This window comes from Anticarsia gemmatalis, chromosome 7 (genome assembly GCF_050436995.1).
Source record: "Anticarsia gemmatalis isolate Benzon Research Colony breed Stoneville strain chromosome 7, ilAntGemm2 primary, whole genome shotgun sequence".
Taxonomy (NCBI): domain Eukaryota; kingdom Metazoa; phylum Arthropoda; class Insecta; order Lepidoptera; family Erebidae; genus Anticarsia; species Anticarsia gemmatalis.
In genome coordinates, this window is record NC_134751.1 from 7,046,979 (window position 1) to 7,070,942 (window position 23,964).

The 23,964-nt window shown below is 33.6% G+C and overlaps 7 protein-coding genes across 7 annotated transcripts; 5 read left to right on the forward strand and 2 right to left on the reverse strand.

Annotated features, from left to right (window-relative positions):
- The first annotated feature begins 1,305 nt into the window (after positions 1 to 1,305).
- On the forward strand, positions 1,306 to 4,699 carry Urod (uroporphyrinogen decarboxylase). The gene is made up of 7 exons (XM_076116767.1): positions 1,306 to 1,506; positions 1,580 to 1,867; positions 1,973 to 2,131; positions 2,603 to 2,746; positions 3,169 to 3,324; positions 3,569 to 3,736; positions 4,062 to 4,699. The coding sequence occupies exons 1-7, from the start codon at positions 1,378 to 1,380 to the stop codon at positions 4,203 to 4,205; spliced, it is 1,188 nt and encodes a 395-aa protein (XP_075972882.1). The 5' UTR covers positions 1,306 to 1,377; the 3' UTR covers positions 4,206 to 4,699.
- A 4-nt stretch (positions 4,700 to 4,703) lies between these two features.
- On the reverse strand, positions 4,704 to 10,127 carry CSN3 (COP9 signalosome subunit 3). The gene is made up of 9 exons (XM_076116765.1): positions 9,900 to 10,127; positions 9,664 to 9,818; positions 9,207 to 9,303; positions 8,733 to 8,950; positions 7,970 to 8,167; positions 6,323 to 6,475; positions 5,839 to 5,970; positions 5,171 to 5,353; positions 4,704 to 4,856 (listed from the first exon to the last, which is right to left on the reverse strand). The coding sequence occupies exons 1-9, from the start codon at positions 9,952 to 9,954 to the stop codon at positions 4,776 to 4,778; spliced, it is 1,272 nt and encodes a 423-aa protein (XP_075972880.1). The 5' UTR covers positions 9,955 to 10,127; the 3' UTR covers positions 4,704 to 4,775.
- A 272-nt stretch (positions 10,128 to 10,399) lies between these two features.
- LOC142974444 (transmembrane protein 60) lies at positions 10,400 to 10,959 on the forward strand. The gene has a single exon (XM_076116769.1). The coding sequence runs from the start codon at positions 10,540 to 10,542 to the stop codon at positions 10,951 to 10,953; it is 414 nt and encodes a 137-aa protein (XP_075972884.1). The 5' UTR covers positions 10,400 to 10,539; the 3' UTR covers positions 10,954 to 10,959.
- A 72-nt stretch (positions 10,960 to 11,031) lies between these two features.
- On the forward strand, positions 11,032 to 12,415 carry LOC142974443 (uncharacterized). The gene is made up of 3 exons (XM_076116768.1): positions 11,032 to 11,381; positions 11,546 to 11,780; positions 12,045 to 12,415. Exons 1-3 carry the CDS (start codon positions 11,175 to 11,177, stop codon positions 12,254 to 12,256), a joined length of 654 nt encoding a protein of 217 aa, XP_075972883.1. The 5' UTR covers positions 11,032 to 11,174; the 3' UTR covers positions 12,257 to 12,415.
- Positions 12,416 to 12,452: 37 nt separating this feature from the next.
- On the reverse strand, positions 12,453 to 16,489 carry APC4 (anaphase-promoting complex subunit 4). The gene is made up of 6 exons (XM_076116764.1): positions 16,187 to 16,489; positions 15,933 to 16,036; positions 15,425 to 15,613; positions 14,524 to 15,058; positions 14,207 to 14,406; positions 12,453 to 14,096 (listed from the first exon to the last, which is right to left on the reverse strand). Exons 1-6 carry the CDS (start codon positions 16,293 to 16,295, stop codon positions 12,870 to 12,872), a joined length of 2,364 nt encoding a protein of 787 aa, XP_075972879.1. The 5' UTR covers positions 16,296 to 16,489; the 3' UTR covers positions 12,453 to 12,869.
- A 266-nt stretch (positions 16,490 to 16,755) lies between these two features.
- Positions 16,756 to 18,021, forward strand: LOC142974137 (RWD domain-containing protein 2B). The gene has a single exon (XM_076116296.1). The coding sequence runs from the start codon at positions 17,118 to 17,120 to the stop codon at positions 17,961 to 17,963; it is 846 nt and encodes a 281-aa protein (XP_075972411.1). The 5' UTR covers positions 16,756 to 17,117; the 3' UTR covers positions 17,964 to 18,021.
- An 811-nt stretch (positions 18,022 to 18,832) lies between these two features.
- On the forward strand, positions 18,833 to 22,472 carry xit (ALG6/ALG8 family glucosyltransferase xit). Its single transcript, XM_076116297.1, has 8 exons — positions 18,833 to 19,117; positions 19,352 to 19,624; positions 19,885 to 20,032; positions 20,345 to 20,587; positions 20,899 to 21,004; positions 21,166 to 21,364; positions 21,522 to 21,608; positions 21,807 to 22,472. Exons 1-8 carry the CDS (start codon positions 19,059 to 19,061, stop codon positions 22,282 to 22,284), a joined length of 1,593 nt encoding a protein of 530 aa, XP_075972412.1. The 5' UTR covers positions 18,833 to 19,058; the 3' UTR covers positions 22,285 to 22,472.
- The last annotated feature ends 1,492 nt before the right edge of the window (positions 22,473 to 23,964 follow it).

Sequence of the window (23,964 nt, forward strand, 5' to 3'; positions counted from 1 at the left end):
TTCCTTTGTGTACTAACTCCAGTGAAAAAACACCCCAAAAATTGTATTTTTCTGTACCATGTAAACTGTTTTATATTTTTGCAAAAGACACCTAATCTAAAACTTAAAGCCCGGTTCTGATACTGTCAAGCGCAAATGTTAAATAGAAGTTTATTGCCTTTTGAACACTTCCTCAAGATCAAGATGCCATATCATGTTCATACATACCTAGCAATGAACTTCTACCTAACAGTTGATACTATTTAATAAGCAGTTCAATGACCTCACAGGCGGCGGCGACCCGAGCGCGGCGATTGAGTTGGCGTTGGTTTTTTGTTTTGAAAAAAGAACCCATGTTTCTTAAAACTAATAATATCAAAATTAAAATGTTAGTTTAAAAGTTCTCATTACACACTCAATCATATAAGACTACCTACCTACAGAGTAGATTCATGCGTTCATATGATAGCCATCAACCTGACTAAAGTCAGAGGCAGGAGTGACAACTTTTTTTTTATAATATTATTTTAAAACTATGTTTTCCAAATTTACACTTGGTAGGTACGTAACACTCATTATTTGTAATGCCAGTTGTAACAAACTTTCAATTTTATTGTTAACTACACACAAAAATATTATTAGTAGTATACGAGTTCAACTTTCTTTACCTGGGTCTAGTTGATGATTGTGTGCGTGGCGATCGAGATCGAGGATATCTTATTTTACAAAAAACACGATGATTAAATTTATAACACATACACATACTCAGACTCTTTAAATATTAAATGCAAATCACTTTTCAAATCAAAACTCCGCATCACCCGCAGTCGAACAAGCGTGTCTGTTGCGTCGTGACGTCAGCGCATAGCGCGCGAAGCAACGCAAATTTAAAAAAGCAGTGAAACTTTATAACGCTGTAACTTCGGTAATTTTGATCCGATTTTGATAAAACAAAAACTATTATTATCAGCATAAGTACACAAATTAAATGCAGTATGTTTAATAGTCATATTTTGATGTGCTGGTGTGACTCATTAGTATTTTCCAAATGTACCGTAGGTCCAAACGCCATCTGTAATTTTAAAAGTAAATTAAATACCGCCATATCATTTTTGTGACGGTAATTTTTGCTATTCATAATCATTATACGCTAATATGAAATAATAAAAAAAGATAGATTTAATATTGACTATTTAATAAAGCAAAACATAAAAAAATGCTATCGTTTGATTTCCCAAAGGTTCTCTCTGTTTTAGAACGTACCTATTGCTAAACCGCACGTCACTATTAAATTGTCAAAATGACATAATTATCAAGTACCTAAATGTCAAATTTCAATTGTCAGTTGTCATTTCGAATTCGAATAAACTCATTATTTTTATTGTAAAACTGCTTTCTATGATAGAAGTACCAAATAAAGTCGATATTATTTCGAGAAGATTACGTTTAAGTTTTAAAAAGAGTGTCTTATTCTTATTCATTTTCGCGTTAAATACTTTGCCAATTAAAATGGAATACACCGCAAAGGTATGTTTTGCAACATTATTTCGTAATACGTTTTCATGAAAAATACGTAGCTCATCATGAATTGTAATTACAGAATTTTCCGGAACTGAAAAATGATAGGTTACTTCGTGCTGCACTTGGTAAAGAAGTTGACAAAGTCCCTGTTTGGGTGATGCGGCAAGCCGGCAGGTATTTGCCGGAATTTCAAGCAGTTAGAGCAAAACATGACTTTTTCACTGTGTGCAGGACGCCCGAGTTGGCATGCGAAGTTACTTTACAGCCTTTGAGAAGATATCCACACTTGGATGCTTCTATTATTTTCAGTGATATTTTGGTCATTCCCCAAGCTTTGGGTATGACTGTGGAAATGCACCCTGGAAAGGTTAGTATATTTTCACTAAATATTAAAAACTAATTTTCTGCTTTAGTCTTTTGGTAAGCTGAATTTGCAATTTAAGTGCTATCTTCACAGTGTTCTGTATTTTAGGGCCCAGTATTCCCAAGTCCCCTTCAAAGCCCATCAGAAATTGATCAGTTGCAAGAAGAGGGTGCTGTTTCAAGACTATTGTATGTTGGCAAAGCTATTACATTGACAAGGCACAAAATTGAGGGAAAAGTCCCTTTGATAGGCTTTACTGGTGCACCTGTAAGTATATTATAATATATAACATAGTAGCTGAATATAATAATATAATTTTCATAGTTAATTTACATACAAAATAATTTAATAATATTATTGTACACAGCAAAGATTAAAACACTACTTGATTAGTTTTATAACTTATTATTTAACTAGCTGACCCGCGCAACTTCGCTTGCGTCCAATAAGAGAGAATGGGTGAATTTTTTCCCCGTTTTTGTATCATTAATTACTGGTACTCTGCTCCTTTTGGTCGTAGCGTGATGATATATAGCCTATGTCCTTTCTCGGGTATCAAAATATCTCCATACCAAATTTCATGCAAATTGGTTCAGTAGTTTAGGCGTGATTGAGTAGCAGACAGACAGACAGAGTTACTTTCGCATTTATAATATTAGTATGGATTACAGTTGAGTGATTAGGTATATGATTTAGTTTCTTGGTGTTAAATAATAAAAATTATCATTTTATTTACAGTTCACATTAATGGGGTACATGATTGAAGGTGGAGGCAGTCCAACTATGTCTAAAACTAAGGAGTGGCTACAGAACCACCCTAAGGATGTCCACAAGTTACTAAGAATACTTACTAATGTTATTATTGACTATTTAGTGATGCAGGTAAGGAATGCACTATGCATTAAAAAGTTAATATGGTATTCTATTTTTAAATTTTCTGATGAACCACTGACAATTTATTTGAACAATATTTTTTATTTTACAGTATTTAACACATGAATTTCCCCTAACAAATACCTAATTAAAGAAACAGCTTTCAAATAAACATAGATTGCTAGATAGTGCAGATTTTCAGTGGCAATTATTCCCAAGATTGTCATAGCATTCATATTTGAGCTGACTATAAAAAACTTGATTAAAAAACATAGAAATCTTATTATCAATATTTATGACTGTATTCTTATTTGTGGTGTGACCTAAAAGATAAGAGTTGATTCTAACTTGTAATTCAATAATGATAGGTATAAAAAACTCAAGGTTATATTTAAAGTGATATTATTTGTTCAACTGTTTCAACTTTGTAGGTGGAAAGTGGTGCACAGTTACTGCAAGTTTTTGAATCCAGTGCTGATCATCTGACTAGAGACCAGTTTATGGAGTTTTCTGCTCCATACCTGAAGGATATTAGGAGTGGAGTTAAGAAGTCACTTGAAGAGAAGTCTTTAGAGCAAGTTCCTATGGTAAGAAAAAAAATGTTTGACGGTAAAGATTGCCTTACTTAAAAAATAGTACACTTTACTCTTTTAGGGGTGTTAGTATTCGTGATTAGTGTGAAAACCATTTACTATTTACCACTATGCATTTAAATTTTTTCTACTGTCACATGTTAATTTAACATCAGTAGTGAATATTAAACACTTGCATTCATGACAAAGCAACTATCAATTTGTGCCTATAACTTTTGTGGATTTTTTTATATTACAGACAGTTTTTGCCAAGGGTGGAGGAGGTTCTTTGGATGTCCAAGCTGGGCTAGGATACGAAACAATAGGTCTAGACTGGACTGTAGACCCAGTAGAAGCGAGAAAGATTGTTGGTGATAACATCACATTGCAGGGAAATCTTGATCCACAAGACTTGTATAAATCACCAGTAAGTATTCCTTTCAAACATACTCATACCTAAAGTTCAATGGACTGAAATTTATGCTATAGTCCGACAACTTAGTAGATAGAAATAGCATGCATGGTTTATCTAGATTATAATTAAGAATTCTACGTATTTCCATAATGAATTTGCTGTATCAAACAGGCCACTGTCAGCTGCATAGGCCTACTGTTACTTACGTTCTAAAATCTCAATTTCAAATCTAGTCACAAAACTTGCTTACAAGACTCTCTGTTAAGTTGTTGAATATTTCAAAATATTTCATAATCAAACTATGTCATTCATTTTGAATTATTTATTTTTTCCACAGGAAGAGGTAAGGAAGTTAACTACAGAAATGGCACAGAAGTTCGGCAAACACAGATACATTTGCAATTTGGGTCATGGAATCACTCCACAAACTCCTTTAGAGAGTATGACTGCATTCACAGAGGCCATTCATGAAGCTTTATAAATTAGTTTTTTTATCTATGGGAATGAAGAATTACCTGAATAGTAAGAATAGTAGGGTAGTTGACTGGGTTAATGAAAAATTACCAAACTCGTAAAAGGTTCCTCCAAAATGCTAATACTAAAGATTGTGATATAATTTTTTTTAATTAAGTCTTTTACAAACTGAAACATAATATTAGGAACTAACTTGAAGCCTCAAAAATAAAGCTTGTGAGGTCATTGTGTCGTACTTCCATACAAAAAAGGGTTCTTGTCCAGTCAACAACCCTATTCTGGTTTGTTATTTTACATATGCTCAATTGAAACATCAGGTTTTGCATAACTGCAGTGTAGCAAGACATTTTGCAAACATATTAGTAATTACTGGAAAGTGTTGGTTGCAGCTATGTAATTTACCTTGTACCATTCCTGTGTTTTTTTTTACATTATTGTTGCATTATGGATTTTATTATGCTGTTAATCATATGGGAATAAAATATTGGTAGTGAAACTACATTACTGTGTTTAATTACATATCTATTAGCGTTTATAACATTGTACATGTATTAATTAATTAAGAGTAAATTGATTGTTACATAGAATAGGTAGTCTTCGAATTCTGGCTAGTAGCTGGCATATCTTCGTCATGGCTACCTACAGATTTCTTGACATACTGTAAAAGAAAAATAATTTTGTAGACAAAGATACCGAAACATATATGTAAGTATACCACAAGCAGAGGTGTCAAACATCCTCCCTATCCCTCAATAGTGTGCTAGCAAAAAATTAAATCGTTTTCGCATATAAAATGCTGTATTTTTAGTTGCGAACGTTTGTGACACCAAGTCGCTGAACTTATTTTGATAAAATGAGTGAGAATAGATAACGAGAAAAGATTACCGCAAGCGAAGTTTTAAGAGAAAGGTCATCTATTAATCTCATCATCTTGCAGCCAAAATAGATTTGTTAATATTATATTAGGTTTACCTGAGGATTGACTTGAATTTGTTCATCCATTTCCTGAATATACTGGTGCAGTTTAGTGCAAGCTGCCATTTGTTGTTCTAGCACGCACAAAGTCTCGGGTGACGCGTATTTCTCGGGACTGTCAAGGAACACCACCATGCCATCCTTCTGATTGATCATTGCATAAATTTCGCCTTCTTCAATCTGTAATACATGTAAAGATACAGAAAATAAATAATCGGTCAGGAGAATCAAGATTTATTGATTAATAACATCAGAACAAATTCTGATGTGTCATGCTTACAGTATCATTATACATTTTTGACTACTATAATGTAAACAAAAATATATTGAAAAACTGTATGACAATGGTGACTCAGGTTTTAACCCATCCTCAGTGCTTTACTAAGTCTTATCTACCTAGTATAAATACTTAACTAATCTATATCTATACTAATATAATATTATAAAGCTGAAGAGTTTGTTTGTTTGTTTGAACGCGCTAATCTCAGGAACTACTGATCCGATTTTAAAAAATCTTTCAGTGTTGGATAGTCACGCTACGACCAATAGGAGCAGAGTAGCAATGAAAAATGTAACAAAAACGGGGAAAATCTTGACCCTTTCTCTCTTATGCGACGCAAGCGAAGTTGCACGGGTCAGCTATTTTGTTCTAAATTCTGACATACCATATTGAGTATGTAACTTTCAGCCTGCGCTGGTCCCGCCAGTTGGACTCTCGCCGCGACATCGCTCAAGGACAGCGTCAAGAACGTCTTGGTCAGTCTTTGAATGTTCTTTTTATACATTGAGCTTAGAACCTGTAGAAAGAAAAAACAAGATGTATTTTAGCGTAGTTATGAGGTGAAAGTCGATGCTGACGTCGGACGCGTGTATTAGTCGAGCCTACTTCACTATGGGAGAGCGCACAGTGACGTAGTCGTGTGCAGCAGATTTTTCTACATAGTATGCAGCCGACGTTGCGGTTAACCACAATTCAGCATAGCAGAAATTAATAATAATAGTTTGCTGATATTGCACAAAAAGTTGTAAAATTGATCATGACTAAAATTGATAATCTAGTAATACTAATCCAATAGTCTTTAATACTTTGCACAGTTTGCACTCCACAGTATTGCACAGGTATTAATAAAAAACCTTTGTGAAACATACCTGATTAACTAATCCCATATTTTTGTCTCTTACAAATGTCTCCCGATTCTTTATGGCAGCGTGTTGGGAGTTGCCCAGTTCGTGATACGCTAATGACAGTGGTTTTAGAAAACGACACACTACTTGGGACGTGTACTTAGGCATTGGTAGAATCTGAAAAATTAAAAGTTATTGTTAACTCACTGAACTAAAAAAATATAATGAGTCACACCAATGATTTTTGTTATGAACATATTTAAAAACTAGGTACTTCAAGGATAAAAAATCTGTTCTTATTTTTTTCGTATCTTCAATAATGACCGAGATATTAAACGTCAAAGTATGGCCTTCGCGCCAAACTCCGGCGAAGCGGCCGCACGGACGTGTGACGTCATCTCGCGACACTGCTATTTCGTCAGTACTTGCCGATACCTACATAGGCTCGTTGCGCTCTCGCGGTTTCACTTTAAATAATTTGTTTTGCTTATAGTGGACAACCAAAATGGTTAGAAAATATTGTATTGTTCCTATGTGTACTAACTCCAGTGAAAAACGTTTTCTGTACCATGTAAACTGTTTTATATTTTTGCAAAAGACACCTACTCTAAAACTTAAAGCCCGGTTCAGATACTGTCAAGCCTGCCTGCCTTTTGAACACTTCCTCAAGATCAAGATGTCATATCATGTTCATACCTACCTAGCAATGAATTTCTACTAAACAGTTGATACTATTTAATGAGCAGTTCAATGACCTCACAGGCGGCGGCGAGCCGTGCGCGGCGGTTGAGTTGGCGTTGGTTTTTTGTTTTGAAAAGAGAACCCATGTTTATTAAATCTAATAATATCAAAATTAAAATGTTAGTGTAATTAAAAGTTCTCATTACACACCCAATCATATAAGACTACCTACAGAGTAGATTCATGCGTTCATATGATAGCCATCAACCTGACTAAAGCCAGAGGCAGGGGTGACAATATTTTTTTTAATAATATTATTTTAAAACTATGTTTTCCAAATTTACACTTGGTAGGTACGTAACACTCATTATTTGTAATGCCAGTTGTAACAAACTTTCAATTTTATTGTTAACTACACACAAAAATATTATTAGTAGTATACGAGTTCAACTTTCTTTACCTGGGTCTAGTTGATGATTGTGTGCGTGGCGATCGAGATCGAGGATATCTTAGTGGAGGCTTATTTTACAAAAAAACACGACGATTAAATTTATAACACATACACATACACAGACTCTTTAAATATTAAATGCAAATCACTTTTCAAATCAAAACTCCGCATCACCCGCAGTCGAACTAGCGTGTCTGTCGCGACGTGACGTCAGCGCATAGCGCGCGAAGGAACGCAAATTTAAAAAAGCAGTGAAACTTTATAACGCTGTAACTTCGGTAATTTTGAACCGATTTTGATAAAACAAAAACTATTATTATCAGCATAAGTACACAAATTAAATGCAGTATGTTTAATAGTCATATTTTGATGTGCTGGTGTGACTCATTGAAAAAGTTAAAACAAAATGATTTAAAAACAAGGCAAACAGAACAGATAAAAATATGAAACATTAATATAAAATCTTGTGCAATGACATAATACCTAGTTTCAAATTACAGGTCATCAAAAATGTTTTAGTTTCACAAAACAGCTCATACCTTTCCATGTAGAATAAATGACACCAAAATGTATTTCTTGTAAGCTTCTAACATAATATGAGACACAACCATGGCAGGGACAGTAACAACCACTTCAAAGAAATACAGAGCTCTATCATAGTTCTTCATTGCTGTGTAGATCATTCCTCCATAATAGTAGTACAGGAGAAAATGTTTTGAATCATTGTTGCCTCCTAGCTGTAACAGAAAATCAATTTGTTAGCTGCAATCGCAAATGCAGTGGCATAAATAAAAAAGGTGACTCTCTTTGTGTGAAAGATATTTTTTTATCATGTACTAGCTGACCCGCGCAACTTCGCTTGCGTCACATAAGAGAGAATTGGTCAAAATTTTCCCTGTTTTTGTAACATTTTTCACTGGTACTCTGCTCCTATTGGTAGTAGCGTGATGATATACAGCCTATAGCCTTCCTCAATAAATGGACTATCTAACACTGAAATAATTTTTCAAATTGAACCAGTAGTTCCTGAGATTAGCGCGTTCAAACAAACAAACTCTTCAGCTTTCTAATATTAGTATAGATTAGTATAGATTAGTCTAAGGACCAACTACTTCTCTCAAATAAAACTCCAGCACCCTCTATTAAGGGATGTTTAGTTCCTAATGGATGCATATAAATTATGTTTAGAATAAAATGTGATTTCTTGAATATGTAACAGTCTCCTGTGCTTTTTTTAAATAAGGGTATTTAATACATTCAGATTGTCATTTCAATAAAAATGATAGGGGCTAAAAATTATACCTCAGCTCCAATTCCTGTAACATCTGTATCCAAGAATTCCATAGCAGGTTTCATACATTTAGAGAGTAAGCAGAGTTGGCACAGATCTGCATGTATAGATGTTAGTTGAGAGTCAAACAGTTGTATCTTTCTAATTGCTTTCTTGAGTATTTCAATTCCTCTGATTGGCTGTTTCACTTCTGTGAGGTGGCTAGTTAGGTGGTGACATAATTCTGCATCTGAAATAAAAATATTTAAATAAAATTTTGTTTAAGCTTACATCTAAACAGTGTTGTCAAATACAATCACTGCATCCTGGTAAGTAATTAAGCAGATGAATTGTTTAATTTTTTTCTTGTGTTTTCTATCACAGTATCAATTGCAAAGGCTTTCAAACTGTTGATTGAGTTAAGAAAAAATGGCTTTCAATATATATTTAAGCATGCAGATAATAATTTGCATTATAACAAGATAAAAATGAAGTTGACAACATACATAATTCAGGTGAAAATCTCACTTGTTCTCCATTACAATTAGTTATAAAATCATGAACCTGCTGGTACATAGTAGATCTATCAACATCTGGTGTACCCTGTAAATATAGAAAAGATTTCACATTACTTTTACTGCCATCTTGCTTGATGGGGACATTATTCAAAAATGAAATAATTATTTGTGAAGAACAAATGTCTGTGTACCTTGTGTCAGTGATTATAACTTTAGACATAGAAGGAAAGTCAAAATTTTCATTTATGATATAAATTCATTATTATGAAAATTTTTACTTGAATTTGACTTGGTTAACCATCAACGAATTAACCAATAATAGAGGGTAACTAACAATGTAAAACTTAAAACTGAGGGAAATCATCTTATTTCAAGAGAAAACACTAATGGGTCATTCAATATTAAGTTGAGATGGAATGTACACATAATAAGAAGCAGTACATACCGCAGGTAAGGAGAATTTAGCGACAAGTACGGCTAGGACTCCAAGAGAATGCTGCTGAATATCAAGAGTCTCAAGAACTGTGTTCAGGTGGGCACTGTTGCGTTGTAACACTTCATCCGACTTACTAATGATTTCACATAGCTCACGAAATGAACCTGAAGCATTTAAAGTTATTAATTAACGTCAGTAATATCATTTAAATGAAATACAGTGAACCAAAACCATACAATACTTGCCTGATGCCGACAAGGTTCGGACATTGTTTACGAACTGTTCTAAAGGTGATGCCATTTCAATATTAGCCTTGACTATCTTCCTATTTTATCTAAACAAGATATTCTTGAAATTGTATCATGTAGTAGTAAGTATTTTGTCTTATTTATTTCTAATTTCGCATTAGAAAACCGCAACACAAATGTGCAAAATTTATTGACAATTATCACAAATTGAAATTGACATTTTGTTTTTTTATATATAGTGTTGTGGCTATTTCCATTTTTAGAGTAAAACCGGATTTAATCGAAGTCGTGTACTTTTTTTTATTAATTACCATGTAGGGGCTTTGGTGTTTGATTGCCGCTGTAAATGAATTACATGCCTAGGTAAATAATAATTATATCTTTATACTTTAGCAAAGGATGGCATCTGCCTCCATATTTGATTTAACATATGTACATGAGAGCCCTTATTTTAGTCGAGTTTAGAAGGTATTTTATATCTGCTCGTTTTTTTATTATAATTATGTCATCAATGTCACTGTCATCTGTCAATGTCAAGTGGTTGTGTATTTTTGTCGAAAAGTGATGAATTATTGGGAGTGCAGTTCAACGCAAATCTATTAATAGAGTTTAAATAAATTGCGAATATAGGAGCAGAATGGCTATTTTACATCGAGCCCTTTTCACGTGGTTCATATTCTTGGTCTTCCTTATTCTACTATGCCTCCGATTAGAGTCGAGAACCCATTGGAATTGGTTCATTGTTTTCATACCTATGTGGGTTTATGATAGCATTTTATTAATATACGTGCTATTTCACATGGTATCCCACTGTAGAAATGGAATAGAAAGATTTAGAGGCACTATTAACAAAAATGTGTGGTACATAGCAGCTATTGGATTAAAAATGGCAGCACAAATTATCATTTGCATTAAATTAGAGTACAACAGTACTAGATTAACGTTACCAATATACGTAGTAATGACTCCTATATGGATGTTGTTGCCTGTGCTTTGTGTAGAAGTATTCATGCATTTAATTAAGCATTCCAGTGGCAGTATTAGATATTAAAAATAAACATATAACCTACACCCAAAAGGACTCTCTAAACTACACAATAATAACGTGAACTGAAGGAGAAACATGTGACAAGTGAGGTGTTGTAGATAATTTTAAACTTGGCACACATTCATTGAGACTGAGTATGTTTGCACATGTCAAATCATTAGTACTTGCGGAATCTTTGATGATATAACACTACCATCAAAGGTAACTGAAGAAATTTGTTCAAAATGGGTGAAAATGTTCCGGAAATTAAGAGCATGATGGTGAAACAAGTGCCTGCAGGAAGTACGGCTGTTTTAAATTGTCAAAGCAATGATTTAGACCATAATTTTATGTTTTGGCTTTTCAATGGAACAGATGTGATTGGGCCTGGCAATACTCATGATCCACAGAAGTACAAATATGAAGTACTCTCTGGTAAACTCCAAATACATGTAAGTATAAATAGTAAAATTGTCAAGGTCAAACAAAGTCACTGACACTCAAATAATGTGTTTAATAATAGATTCTGTTTATAGATTTGCAACTTCATTCATTATCATTAAGGATTCTTTGCATTTCTCCAATTACAATTATAATTCTTTTTGTTTTCTTTCAGAATGTGTCACCCAAGGAGTCTGGTTTTTACCATTGTGTATCAAAGAAGCTCAATGGTGTGGGGTACACAGTGGGTCAAGTGGACATGATTGTCAGTGGCTCATCATTCTCTCCCATGGATGCAGTGAAACTGGTGGCTATTGTAGTGTCCATCATTGTGATCATTGGCTGTGCTGTCCTGTATTACAATATGAGGAAGGACTGGAAGAAATATGATGGCAGGGCAGTTGTGCCAGGTAATTTGTTGTGATTTCTGAACTTAAGCATTAGATAAGGACTAGGGAAATCTGGGGAAAGTATATTACACAGCTATAAGGGCCTATATTTAGTTTTTGGAGAATGGAGAATAAAAATCAATAATTTCCTAATAATCATTCTTTGGTTCCTATCCCTATGGGAAAAAGGCGTGATTTTATGTGTGTGTGAAAAAATTACAGTGTTGTACTACTAGCTAATTATGTATTGTGCCAAAACAGTAATGTTATCTTTCATGCTTTCAGTGGATGAAGTAGAGGAAGACGACGATGGTGGTGAGGAGATATATAACCGCACAACTACAACTATAAACCAACCAACACCAGTACCAGGGCCCAGCAGGAACCCATCATCAGAACACCTCCTATACGGCATAGACAATCAAGGCTTAGACACAGACTTCAATTCGGTATTTGAAAACATTCAAATTAAATCACCACAAGCAAGTCTAATATAAACCTAGATATTTCATTAATGACTTTTTGTGATAATCTAATCAATGTTATTCTAGATTTTATAGGAAGTATCAGAATAAGTGTAAGAAAGTTCTCATTTTGTAATATTATGTAATGTATAGTAAGGTATAGTTAAATAAAAGCGTTTTTATATAAGTTTATATTTATTGCATACAATTGCAACATTTTTTCTTACAGAGCTGATTATCACTGATTTGGGGGAATTTAATAATATTAGCTAATACTAGCACCCACCCGTGACTTCGTCCGCGTGGATTCAGCTTCACTCATATTACTCCTACTGTTTTAAATAAATTGTAGCCTATATGTTGCCTAGACTTAATAGCTATACAGCAGAAAAAAATCCAAATCTGTCCAGTAGTTCGGAGATTAGCGCCTACAAACACAATATTTTTTGTGTTCATTACTGTTCCTTATTATATATTCCTCATTGATTATTTTATAAATATTTTAAATGTCCAGTACACGCCATTTTACTGTTTTATCATATTGGTAGCTTTAGTTACTATCTTTTACAAGATATGACGAAAGAACTTTGCTTAGCTTCAGAAGAGCTAAAATGCATACCATTGATAGTATGGCAAAGGACATTTGTTAAAAAGTTATACTTGTAGGCGTGGCATTGAGTTTGTCGGAAGTTGATTGATCTGTTACATTGAGAGACTGAGGTGTAGTATCTAAGGTCTCATCTTCTTCATCCTCACCTTCCACTTCCATCTCGAAAACTCGCACTTTTCTACGACTCTGCGCCAATACAACGGCCACTTTACGACCCCCAGACACTGCTATGATCAAACCTTCCATCTTATCTAACACTTTATGTACCCCCGGCTCCAATAACGGTGACATATCCTTTTTCACTATTTTCTCATTAAACACAAACAATTTTGACTTTATACAACTTTCAATAGAGTTCTCAATTGCTACTTTTATCGGAACTTGTATAAATATTGAATTTTCTTCGTTTTGGGGATGTTGTGTTAACACAGACAAATATTCAGGAGAATAGAATTGTAAATCCATTATTCGTAAATTCTCATGTGTATTTTTCCTATCAGCTAGTAAACATGATGAGAAGTAGTATTTCATTGCATTCACGGAACACGCTTTCTCTTTAATATTGACAGACATAAAATGTATTCCTTCCTGTTCATTTGCAGTGTTTTTGAATGCTACCAAAAATCTATTCTCTGGTTCATGATAGGTTTGACAAATTCGAATATTTTCAACAAGCTTCCCATTACATGGATCTTCATAGCATTTAATGTTGTATAGTAAAGATATATACTTCCAAGTTTCCTTCTTCTCCACATCAAACAAATCCACAATGGTATTCAGCAAATGTTTTTTCTGTTGAACAAGAGAGTACTTCTTGAATTCGAATAATGAGAAAACGGTGTCCGAGCCTTTGAGAAAACAACAATTATCGTGAAGGAATTTGTGCCATGGATTATCGTCATCATCAGGCAGGATTTTTAGGTCTTGATCTTGTAAATATTGACCTAGTCTTTCTAGGTTAAACTTGACAGGTTTGTCAGGTGATTGCTCACTGCTACTGCTGCTCTCTCCTTGTGCTTGTACATTATCAAAGTTATATAAGAACTCTGCAATATGGCCCAGTTCTTGTTGCGTTATCTTCACTATCTCGCTTGGTGTTTGTTCTCCTATAGACCTGACTATAACTACAAAGAGCCACCTGAAGAATGCTTTGTAGTTTCTCATTGATGTATCTATGACTTGTTGTAATTCAAGGCATTTGTTCAGAAATGCACAGGCAGCTCTTATCGATTCTGTCACTTCCTCTTCTTTAATACCAATTACCTGAAAAAGCAATGTGTTTGAGATTAATATCTTTTCCTACAGGTTAATTATAGTATGCTTAACACTTATGCCCCATATCCATTAACAAATACTCAATAAATCTAGCTTACCTTATATCTATCTGTAATTCTGACTAATCCTCTTAGTTCAGACAAATAATAAATGAGACTTTGTCCAACAATATTTAATTGCTTCAAGACCAACTTCTGGATTGTTGAATAACTCATTTCAATAGAGTTGCCAAATTTCTTTAGATCATTGACAGTCAACTTTTGGAGCAAAAACAGTTCTAGTTCATCTGATGGTGTTCCTGAAATGAACATAGTATACTGCTGTTTATTGTATTTTTATTAGGAATGACTTTGAAATATATCATTAGGAACACATTGGAAGCCCTACTGATATAATTTGTAAACAAGATACAAACCTAACATTAATAATTCTAATAAATCAGCAGAAACTCCTTCCTCGTGCACCGCAGCTGCATAGTTCGCCATTTTAGTGTCCATTTCTAGTAAAATATGTTCCCATGCTTCAGTAATTGACGTCATTGTGAGATTCAAGTGTGATGTCAATTTGGCAATTTCATCCTGTTTCTGTGCCACCGCATAGATTTCCTCAGCATATGCGGACAAAACGCTTGTATTCAGGAGTATTGTGTAAAGATCATTGGTCAAGCAATCTATGTACATAACTTGCATCATGCTAAAGTCATCGGACATACAGATATCTAATATCTTATATACTCCGAACTCATCTTTAGTTATCTGAGAAAGAATTATAGTCCCGAAAGAATATCGTCCAAACATATTCATGTAGATGTATCCTGGGCCATAACCAATAATCAACATATTTAACTGGTCTGTTGGTGGTATGTGTTTGAACTCTTTACAGTTCACATCTGATTCCTGGTTTTTGTATTCACTTAGACGTAAATCTTGTAGGAATATTGAAGCATCATTCTGAAACAATAAGTTTACAGTTAACAAAACAACATACCATAATATGCCTAATATTAATAGTGATAGGTGTTATACACTTAGTTAGATATATATAGATATATTTCATGCTTCCATAATATATTACAAAGGTACATTATAGTCAATGTTTAGTAACTGAATAATCCTATTTGTTGTAAGTCTAGCTGGCTAGTCTCTTCATTCATTGTGGGTGAATGCTATGGGTCAAATGCTTGTATGTAATCTAGATGCCTTCAATATAAATTGGATCAGACTAGGAATAACTGAAGAAAACTGGGGAGGTCTTTGCCCAGTGGACAATAATAGCTAAGTTAAATTATAAAAATCAATTATAGCACCAAAACATACATAAAAATTGTCTGTTGTAGCACTTTCCAAGGTTCTATTCCTGACTGCCCATGATAGGCAAGAAATGCCACGGCTCTCTTTGAATTCCTCATTGTCACGATCTGGGTCTAACTGATACCTGTCCAGCTCATCCTTGTCTTCTATATCAATGATGTATACCACTCCTGAACTGTAACCAATTGCCAGTGCCTGAAATCAGAAAGACTTATATTAGCCAGGTTATTCCTGGTGCTGAGCACCAAGTATGTTAGGTCATACTTATTTAAGAGTATGCCAGATGGTTTACGTGTTCTGTGTGTGCCCTTAGATTACCTGTTAGTAAAATTCAAGAAGCTATGCAATCCTAATGCTCTTTTAAGTACTTTAGGAACCAGGTACCTATAAACTTAAATATTAATCTGAAGTAATATAGTGCAGCTTAGCCTTGTGTATAAAAAGTGTATGAAGTTAAATAATACAGTCACTATTATCTCTTACTGTTATCTATATAACTAAGATTTCATAGTACCTTTCCATCTGGTCTCCAAGCCATTGCGCTGACTGTAACATTTTCTTTGGGAGGAGCTAAGTTCCACACTTTCTGCCACTGAAGTCGGTGAACTTGTACTTCACCTAAACAATAGACGAAATTTGATGTAAAACGATTCTCAATCTAATTTTAAAGGAAAAAAATTTATGGACAAAAGATGTTCAACTTGGTAACTGAATTACGCTGAACTTTCATGGTTAGATATATATAGAGCATATTTTAAGATCGTTTACCTTTAAAATTACTTAAGGCCAATAAATCCAGGCGGTTGCTCCAGACCATCAGGTCCACTTTATAAGCAACATGCCTCTCACTAACTTGCCGCATACCGCAGTGATACATTGTGATATTAATGTTATTACAGGGATTACAATAACTAATGTCTACGCAACTACATAAGGATAATAGATTTTACGAGTAAGCACACGAGTAACAACAAATCTCAGTGGTTTGTTAGGTGGTTTTTAAATATTTTCGGCAAAATATCAGCGGATGGCGATGTTTATAACTAGTTGTCAAATTCAAATTTGACTTTTAAGTAGACGTTGCCGATTGCGTTTACAAAGTAACAGTGTAAATAATGTTCGTCCACACCGTTTATCTTTGATTTAATTAAATGGGCATTTTATGGCTACTAAGGTACTAAAAATTCGCATAAATGCAGGTTTTCAATAGAAATATAATAAAGTCACCTATCATGAGGTATATTGGAGAATATTTTGAGGTTTTATTTAAGGTGACGGTGACACCTGAGAGCATCAGTTTTTGATTATTTCATCAATGTCACGTCGAAAGGGTTCGCGTTCTAACGTCAAAAATGTCAATGATGTCATTGATAGCTTATCTACGTTATCTGTCATCAGTTAAGTTGTTTTGAATTTAACTTTGATGCAAGGAGCAGAGTTCTGCATTCTACCTGACCTATGTTGGTTCTGGCCAATAGAAAAATTGTTCGATGATTTTACCTTGAGAAGAGTTATCAGCAACTGTAGTCTGCAAATAACTGTGCGAGAACCTAATACCTACTTCTTAAAGTTGAAACTGCAAGGGATGTGTTTGTTTGTGCTGGAACTTAATATTTATTGACTGAACAAATCGGAAGGTATTGCTTTTGTTATAAGCAGCAGAAATTTGTTTACGGTGTTCCATAAAGGTCCTTTAAATATGGCTGGAAGTCAGAAAGACTCAATGAAAGATGTTATAATTGACTGTTTAACACAGCAATTAAGTGAATATGAGGTGTTGAAATCCATATATCCAGATCATGGGGATATTGTTCTAAGTGATAAACATATAATAGATGAAGTAAATAGTTTTCTAGATAACAAAACAGAATATATTCCTAGTCACATTGATTTTAAACTTAACCTTCATATAAGTAATCTAAAATTGGAAGTGTTTATCAATCTACCGAGTTCTTACCCAAAGGAAGAACCAGATATTTATGTAAGATGCAACCAGTTTAACAGACAGAATGAGTCAAGACTTAATTCTGAACTATCAGAATACATAAGAGAAAATCATATTGGAGAAGTATGTCTTTACACTGCAATATCATGGTTACAGGAAAATATTGACAAATATTCCGTGAATCAGCAAGAATCTAACAGTGTTGAAGTTAAGGAGCCCCAAAGTAAAGAGGATGAATTTGCCAGATTTTGGGTATACTCCCATCACATCTACAATAAAAGAAAAAGAGAAGAAATTGTGAAAAGAGCAAGAGAGTTAAAGTTAACAGGTTTCTCATTGCCCGGCAAGCCTGGCCTAGTCTGTATAGAAGGGTATCATACTGATTGTAATGAATGGTGGAAAGATATCAAATCAATGACCTGGAAGAAAATCATGATTAGGAAAACAGAAACATTTCAGTCTGAAGAACAGTCAACATATAAGAAGTTTTCAAATTTTGAAGAAATAGCTACAAATATGAGTGACCTAGCTAAATATATGAATGAACTGGGACTTAGTCAAATTTTCAATGAATTATTTGGATTGTGCAATGATGACTGATATTTTTAAATATAGCTGGTTATTTGTTATTTCTTTAAAATATATGATATTTTTTATGTTATAATTATGTTTAATTTTAGTTTTATGGGTGTATTGCTGCAAATCATTAAGGCATCCTTGAGCATGCAGGAACTTGCAAATTATAGGTGGGTAATTGCAATATTGCAACCTGATGCAAGATATGCAACTTCCTGACGCTTTAATAATAGTGAAGCATAAATTTGATTTTTCAATTCATTTATGATGATGAAGTTATAAGAAAATATTGAAGCACACCTAGAAATACTTTTGCATTTTGAAGCCTCGCAGATAAAATGCAGCTCTCTGGTGTAAAATTCTCTGAATTGAAGCTAGTCGTGAAAATTATTGTAGAAGAGTCGTTAAAAACGTTGGTAGGCCTGCACCAGTGGTTGACACCTTTGTACCTACTTAGTTGTTGAATTATCAATCATTTTATAGTAGGTAGTTCTATCTTATGGTAAATAAAACATTTCAATAGAGCAATTAGTATGATTGGAAATATTGAAAGCTACGACTATTCAATCGCCAATCAGGTATCTTAACCATTGGGCTGCAGTATGCTGCGCTGTACTGATTTCGGATCAAACTGTTTGAATTAAATGAAACCAAAAGTGCTGCCGTTATATCTATAAGTAATAAAATATATATTTGTTTAATCAAATAAATCAAGGCCCGATTGTATTATGGAATAAAATAATTAAACACAAGAACTTCCTTAGTAAGGTAGGTAACTAATAAGTTAAGTTTTCGTGAAACTAGGGTTTTTATTTTTCACACTGTGGTCACACTCACTACCGGAAACAAGTCTTTATTTACAACGTCAAATACGTCACTTCAAATGTCAGACAACTGTCATTGACATGTTAACACGAAGTCTGAAGTTGCTTTTCTGATATTTTATAATTTCCTCTATTGGCATGGCAATTATGTACACAAAAATAATATTCTTTATATTCAACTTCAGCACATCCCATAAAAATTAAAAGCGTGCCTTCCACAGAGTAATATAAAAGTGTCAAAAGTCTTGTAACTTTATGAATACTCCTCAAAAACGAAGACACCGGCTTGTTTACAATGATTCCTCAAATAGTTATAATAGTGACCACAGTTAAATTTCTTTTCATTCCTTTGTAGTAAGTTAAAAAGTTGTAACCTTTTTAGTTTTATGGAAAAAGCATAACAAACAATTTGGGACAAATACTAACATAGTAGTTCCATAATCAATATTATCTGTCTCACACCTGTTATAATGATTTTTTAATATATAATTCAACATTTGAAATACATTTTAACACATTATCAGACAGTTCATAACTGCTGTAGCCTGTAGCTAATAAAAAAAAAGTATTTACTATGTTTTTTTCCAGCCATTCCACAGACTTCGAAGTGCACAGAAACTGGCTGGCTATAACACACAATTTAACTTTAGACAAATGGTATTATGAAGAAACTTCAGAATGGACACTGGACTACCCTCCCTTCTTTGCCTGGCTGGAGTTTGTGTTATCATTCATAGCCAAATATTTTGATCCTCAAATGTTATACTTAACAAACCTTAACTATAAATCAGAAATGACTGTACTTTTTCAAAGATTATCAGTCATTGCACTAGATTTTATTTACATATCTGGTGTTAAAAGGTTTGTATAATCTTTACTTTAAATTTAAATGGGACTATGTAAAAACCTTCCTATAAGATTGCATATCATCTGAAATTGGATAATTATTATCAATCAAATAAATTTATTTTTAGGCTGTAAAATACCTGTCATAATATCAATGTATTCAAACACCTAAATATTAAAGTCTGTCACAGAATAACATGGCTTGTTATTCTGTGAACTAAAACTAAATATATAAATTTAAAATAATCATTAATATTTTTATTTTGTTATTTCAGCTGTTCAAATCTAATAGGGAATGGAAAGCTGCTGGTGTTTATATTATTGATCACAAGTCCAGGCCTGCTGATGATAGACCACATACATTTTCAATACAATGGACTTCTCTATGGGATACTATTGTATTCCACTTCACATATCATTAGAGTAAGTAACAGAACTGCAAATTTTAAAGCATGTTTTTGATAATGTGGTAATTAAAAATGACTAGGATTGCATTCTAGTAATATAAATGGGTATATTGGTTTTAACCATTTGACTCTTAAATATATCTATCATTTGCATCATATCAGTTAAAAAAAATTGTAGTTAGCATGAATATACATTTTACATACATCCCTGTTAGTAAAAGGATAGCAGGTAGCTGACCATACACAGTTTACCCATCACTTTAATCAGATTGAGAAGTACAGTATACAGAGTTAAGAAAATAATAAAATATCATGATTCTTTTTTCAGAGTAACAACATCACAGCAGCATTTTGGTTTGCAGTTCTGCTCAATATGAAGCACATATTCTTGTATGTGGCACCAGTTTATATAGTATATTTACTAAGAGCCTACTGTTTTACAATATCATCTGTGGATGGAGTACACACTCCCTGGTATTCATTCTCTATTACCAATCTTTTTAAACTTGGAATGACAGTTATTGCTGTGTTTGGTGTTTCATTTGGACCTTTTATACAACACATTCCACAGGTAAGAATGAAAAACTTGTTTATCAAATATCTTTAGAACAAAATTCTGAATTATAAGGACCTAAAAGTGGGAAATTCACTAGACAGATAGGAATGATGCAGACAGTTTGGCATACATTGTATAGTAGCAAACATCGCACGAAACTATAGATACAAAGCCAGCCAGCATGTGTACGAAATTGCCTGTGTGCGTGTACAACTGTACATCTAGTGAATTCCTCTCTTAACAGATGTATTTTGCTTCTGGACTTTCGATTACATGATGCTTGGCTAATGAAAGAATGAATGTATATCTTTTCTAATATATTTCAGGTGATTTCAAGACTGTTCCCATTCAAAAGAGGATTATGTCATGCTTACTGGGCACCCAATTTTTGGGCTTTGTATACATTTGCTGACAAAGTGCTACAACATGTTTGTAAGTAATAAGTTCTCAATATTTCGTAGAAAATTGTGGTGTTTATTACAGAATTATGAAACCAAAACAAGTTTAAGGGACCTTAGAGAATGGTGGTAACATATCCCCAAGGAAAGAATAAGTACATTAAATTAAATAATTTTATATTTTTTCAATTTCAGTGGTCAAGTTTGGTTTGCCAGTAGCAAAAACAGAGGCATCCATGACAGGGGGTTTAGTTCAAGAGTATGACCATGCTGTGTTGCCATCTATCACACCTACTATTACATTTATTCTGACATTAGTGACAATGTTGCCAGCTCTAGTCAAATTGTGGCATTTGTGTGCTGACAGAAGATACAGGGTGTTAAGTTTTGTAAGGTAAATCAATAATATTATATGTATATTATTGTATATCTATAAAAGTTCTTGACCCATAGATTTGCTTGCTGTGGAAACAAAATAAACAAATTCCCAACTAACTTGGTGCTTAAAACTTAAAACACTATGCCTTTTTCAAGGTTTTCTATTTTTACAGGTGTCTCGTGGTATGTGCGACTTGTTCGTTTTTGTTTGGGTGGCATGTGCACGAAAAAGCCATCTTGCTAATACTGATACCGTTAAGGTAAGTTCCATTTTAATAAGCCTTTTTTTATTAAAATTTATTTCGAAGGCCTTTAGCCGCGGGCAAGGCTATCGCGGCTTCAGTGATTAGTTTTTACATTAGATTCTATCGATTAATTTTTTATACCAAAAGTTGCTTACCTACTTTCGTGAATAAGAATTCGAATCAAAGTTACTTATCAAAATCCATTGGTTTCAGCTTTTTATCGGTGCTTGGAGACGTCGATGGAAGGCAGTTTTTAATTCTAACGACAGTAGGAAATTACTCTCTCTTCCCTCTTCTATTTCCAAAGAATTTATTATGCATTAAAATTTTTATATTGTTAACTCATGTAGCTATATCGTTCGTTAACATTCCGACGTTATATGAACCGCAAGGTAAAATTAAGGGCGGGAGGCGCCGAAGAGTCTTCCGACTGCCGATGTTAAGGCATTCAGAGTCATTTTATCTATACGGCCTTATTGCTCTATGTGTTTATGAAAACGCCCTCCATGTCGTATGGGGCTTAGACAAAACATTACCATTCCTACCGCTAATGATCACTTCAGTCTATTGTTCAATAGGTGTCATATATTTTTGGTTATCTTATTACTATTATTTCTTAACCTTCAATGTAAGTAGAGTTCCTACTTTATGTACTGTTAATTTAGCACAAAAATATAAAAAGACTACTTAATTTCTAGAACAAATGTAGCTTAGTCACGTCTGAAGTACATTGAAATGTTTTCATTAATTTTGTAGAGTATTTTAAGCTTGTTGTCGAACTGAATATTGTAATGATATTGAGGTTTAATTGACTGTAAGATTGCTTGCGAATTGATGTTTAAGATTAAGTGAACACCAAAAATAGATGTATAAAATGTTTACAAATGTGTTTCTTTCAATCCCCATACAATTCGCACATTTAAAATAAATACAAATGGGTACTTTTTGAGGATCCAAATGATTACTTACATGTGGATCAGAAAGATTAGGGTCAAAATGCGTAAAAGGGATTAGAATGTATTTTAACCTCTAGAAAAGTCTATAAATTCGTGATTCACAATCGTAGAGCTAGATGGCGCTGTTTACCTGTTTTATCCGGTTGCTAATCGCGGTTTATTATTAGTAGCTTATTAAAGGAGTAAATCAGGGCACTAAGTGCGAATTAAAGTAATTTGAGCTAGTTTTGCATCCTCGGATGTTGATATTATAGACTGTCGTCAAACTTACAGAAAAGTTAAAGATGTTAAGTTTGACTCGTTTAAGTTTAATCTTCAGAACGAATTAGATGAAATTAGGCTGCCAGAGTTATTATAGTTTATATCTTGAATAAAAATATTTAGTTTCGTCTGATACGTATTATACTTGGAACCTAAATATTTTAAACTTCTGCCTATAACGTGGCAGGCAGTAGCTTGTATCTCTATAAAAAAAGTTTAAAGTTTGTTAAGATTAATAAGACTGATTAAAAAATACTTAGGTATTACAAACATACTAAGAAATACAAATACTAATCTGAATAATACGTTAATACATTAACAAAATGCTGTAAAGTTTCGAACTTGAGTGGTATTAGAATTACAAATAAGGTACCTCTGTGGGTAGGGATTTATTACACGTACCTAGTACAGAGGTAAATAGTAAATATATCAATCAATTCGCGTGTCTAGACGGTTTAATTGAAGCTGATAGATTATATTATTGGTATAACACATTCATAGACACCCTTTGTTCATTGAATTCGCATAGGCGCCGCATTTATTACATTTTACTAGGCCTGTTCATTTTGATACTGTCATTTACAAAACTAGGTTTTAATTTATCTAGATCTACACAATCCTGTATATTGTCAGATATTGGTTAGTAATAGGCAGTTGTTGTTCGATTAATGTAGCTATCGCGAAAACATGTTGAGTTTTGTCTAATCGATATCCGTGAAATAGATTAATTTAACTAACCTTCTAAAAATTCTACCATACCATATGCTCTAATGCAGTTGCACTTTGAATACTGGTAATATTTACGCAACTAATGTGCCTATATCGTTCTAAAAAAGAACTCAAATTCTATTTAGCAATCGAAGGTGACTGAACTTTGTTAAATATTACGGAATACAGATAAAAGATGCGAAAACGAACAGTAGAATAGCATTCAGAGTTAATTAGGTATATTAAAATTATGCATGACATATTTAAAAGAATAACGACGTCTCGTATTTGTCTAATACAAGGCAAACTTGAAAGGACACGTACGCGTGTTTACACAGAATAAAGTGAAGGCGTGCGTCGATCGCGGCATGAATATTCAAAGGGGCTAAAGACAGCCGTCGCGCACCTTATTACACGCAAATTCGGGCCGAGGTGCGAAGCTAAGT

What these genes read in the sequence shown, in the direction of transcription:
- xit (XM_076116297.1), top strand. Translation starts at nt 19,059, where the DNA reads ATGATTCCTCAAATAGTTATAATAGTGACCACAGTTAAATTTCTTTTC. An exon ending in TTATACAACACATTCCACAG is followed by an intron (nt 20,588 to 20,898) that starts GTAAGAATGAAA and finishes AATATATTTCAG; the next exon opens with GTGATTTCAAGACTGTTCCC. An exon ending in CTAATACTGATACCGTTAAG is followed by an intron (nt 21,609 to 21,806) that starts GTAAGTTCCATT and finishes CATTGGTTTCAG; the next exon opens with CTTTTTATCGGTGCTTGGAG.
- LOC142974444 (XM_076116769.1), top strand. Translation starts at nt 10,540, where the DNA reads ATGGCTATTTTACATCGAGCCCTTTTCACGTGGTTCATATTCTTGGTC.
- Urod (XM_076116767.1), top strand. Translation starts at nt 1,378, where the DNA reads ATGATAGAAGTACCAAATAAAGTCGATATTATTTCGAGAAGATTACGT. An exon ending in TTGACTATTTAGTGATGCAG is followed by an intron (nt 2,747 to 3,168) that starts GTAAGGAATGCA and finishes TCAACTTTGTAG; the next exon opens with GTGGAAAGTGGTGCACAGTT. An exon ending in AAGACTTGTATAAATCACCA is followed by an intron (nt 3,737 to 4,061) that starts GTAAGTATTCCT and finishes TTTTTTCCACAG; the next exon opens with GAAGAGGTAAGGAAGTTAAC.
- CSN3 (XM_076116765.1), bottom strand. Translation starts at nt 9,954, where the DNA reads ATGGCATCACCTTTAGAACAGTTCGTAAACAATGTCCGAACCTTGTCG. An exon ending in CTAAATTCTCCTTACCTGCG is followed by an intron (nt 9,304 to 9,663) that starts GTATGTACTGCT and finishes CTATATTTACAG; the next exon opens with GGTACACCAGATGTTGATAG. An exon ending in CATTTATTCTACATGGAAAG is followed by an intron (nt 6,476 to 7,969) that starts GTATGAGCTGTT and finishes TTAATTTTTCAG; the next exon opens with ATTCTACCAATGCCTAAGTA.
- APC4 (XM_076116764.1), bottom strand. Translation starts at nt 16,295, where the DNA reads ATGTATCACTGCGGTATGCGGCAAGTTAGTGAGAGGCATGTTGCTTAT. An exon ending in GGCCTTAAGTAATTTTAAAG is followed by an intron (nt 16,037 to 16,186) that starts GTAAACGATCTT and finishes TCTATTGTTTAG; the next exon opens with GTGAAGTACAAGTTCACCGA. An exon ending in CTACAACAGACAATTTTTAT is followed by an intron (nt 15,059 to 15,424) that starts GTATGTTTTGGT and finishes TTATTGTTTCAG; the next exon opens with AATGATGCTTCAATATTCCT.
- LOC142974137 (XM_076116296.1), top strand. Translation starts at nt 17,118, where the DNA reads ATGGCTGGAAGTCAGAAAGACTCAATGAAAGATGTTATAATTGACTGT.
- LOC142974443 (XM_076116768.1), top strand. Translation starts at nt 11,175, where the DNA reads ATGGGTGAAAATGTTCCGGAAATTAAGAGCATGATGGTGAAACAAGTG. An exon ending in CTGGTAAACTCCAAATACAT is followed by an intron (nt 11,382 to 11,545) that starts GTAAGTATAAAT and finishes GTTTTCTTTCAG; the next exon opens with AATGTGTCACCCAAGGAGTC. An exon ending in TGGCAGGGCAGTTGTGCCAG is followed by an intron (nt 11,781 to 12,044) that starts GTAATTTGTTGT and finishes TCATGCTTTCAG; the next exon opens with TGGATGAAGTAGAGGAAGAC.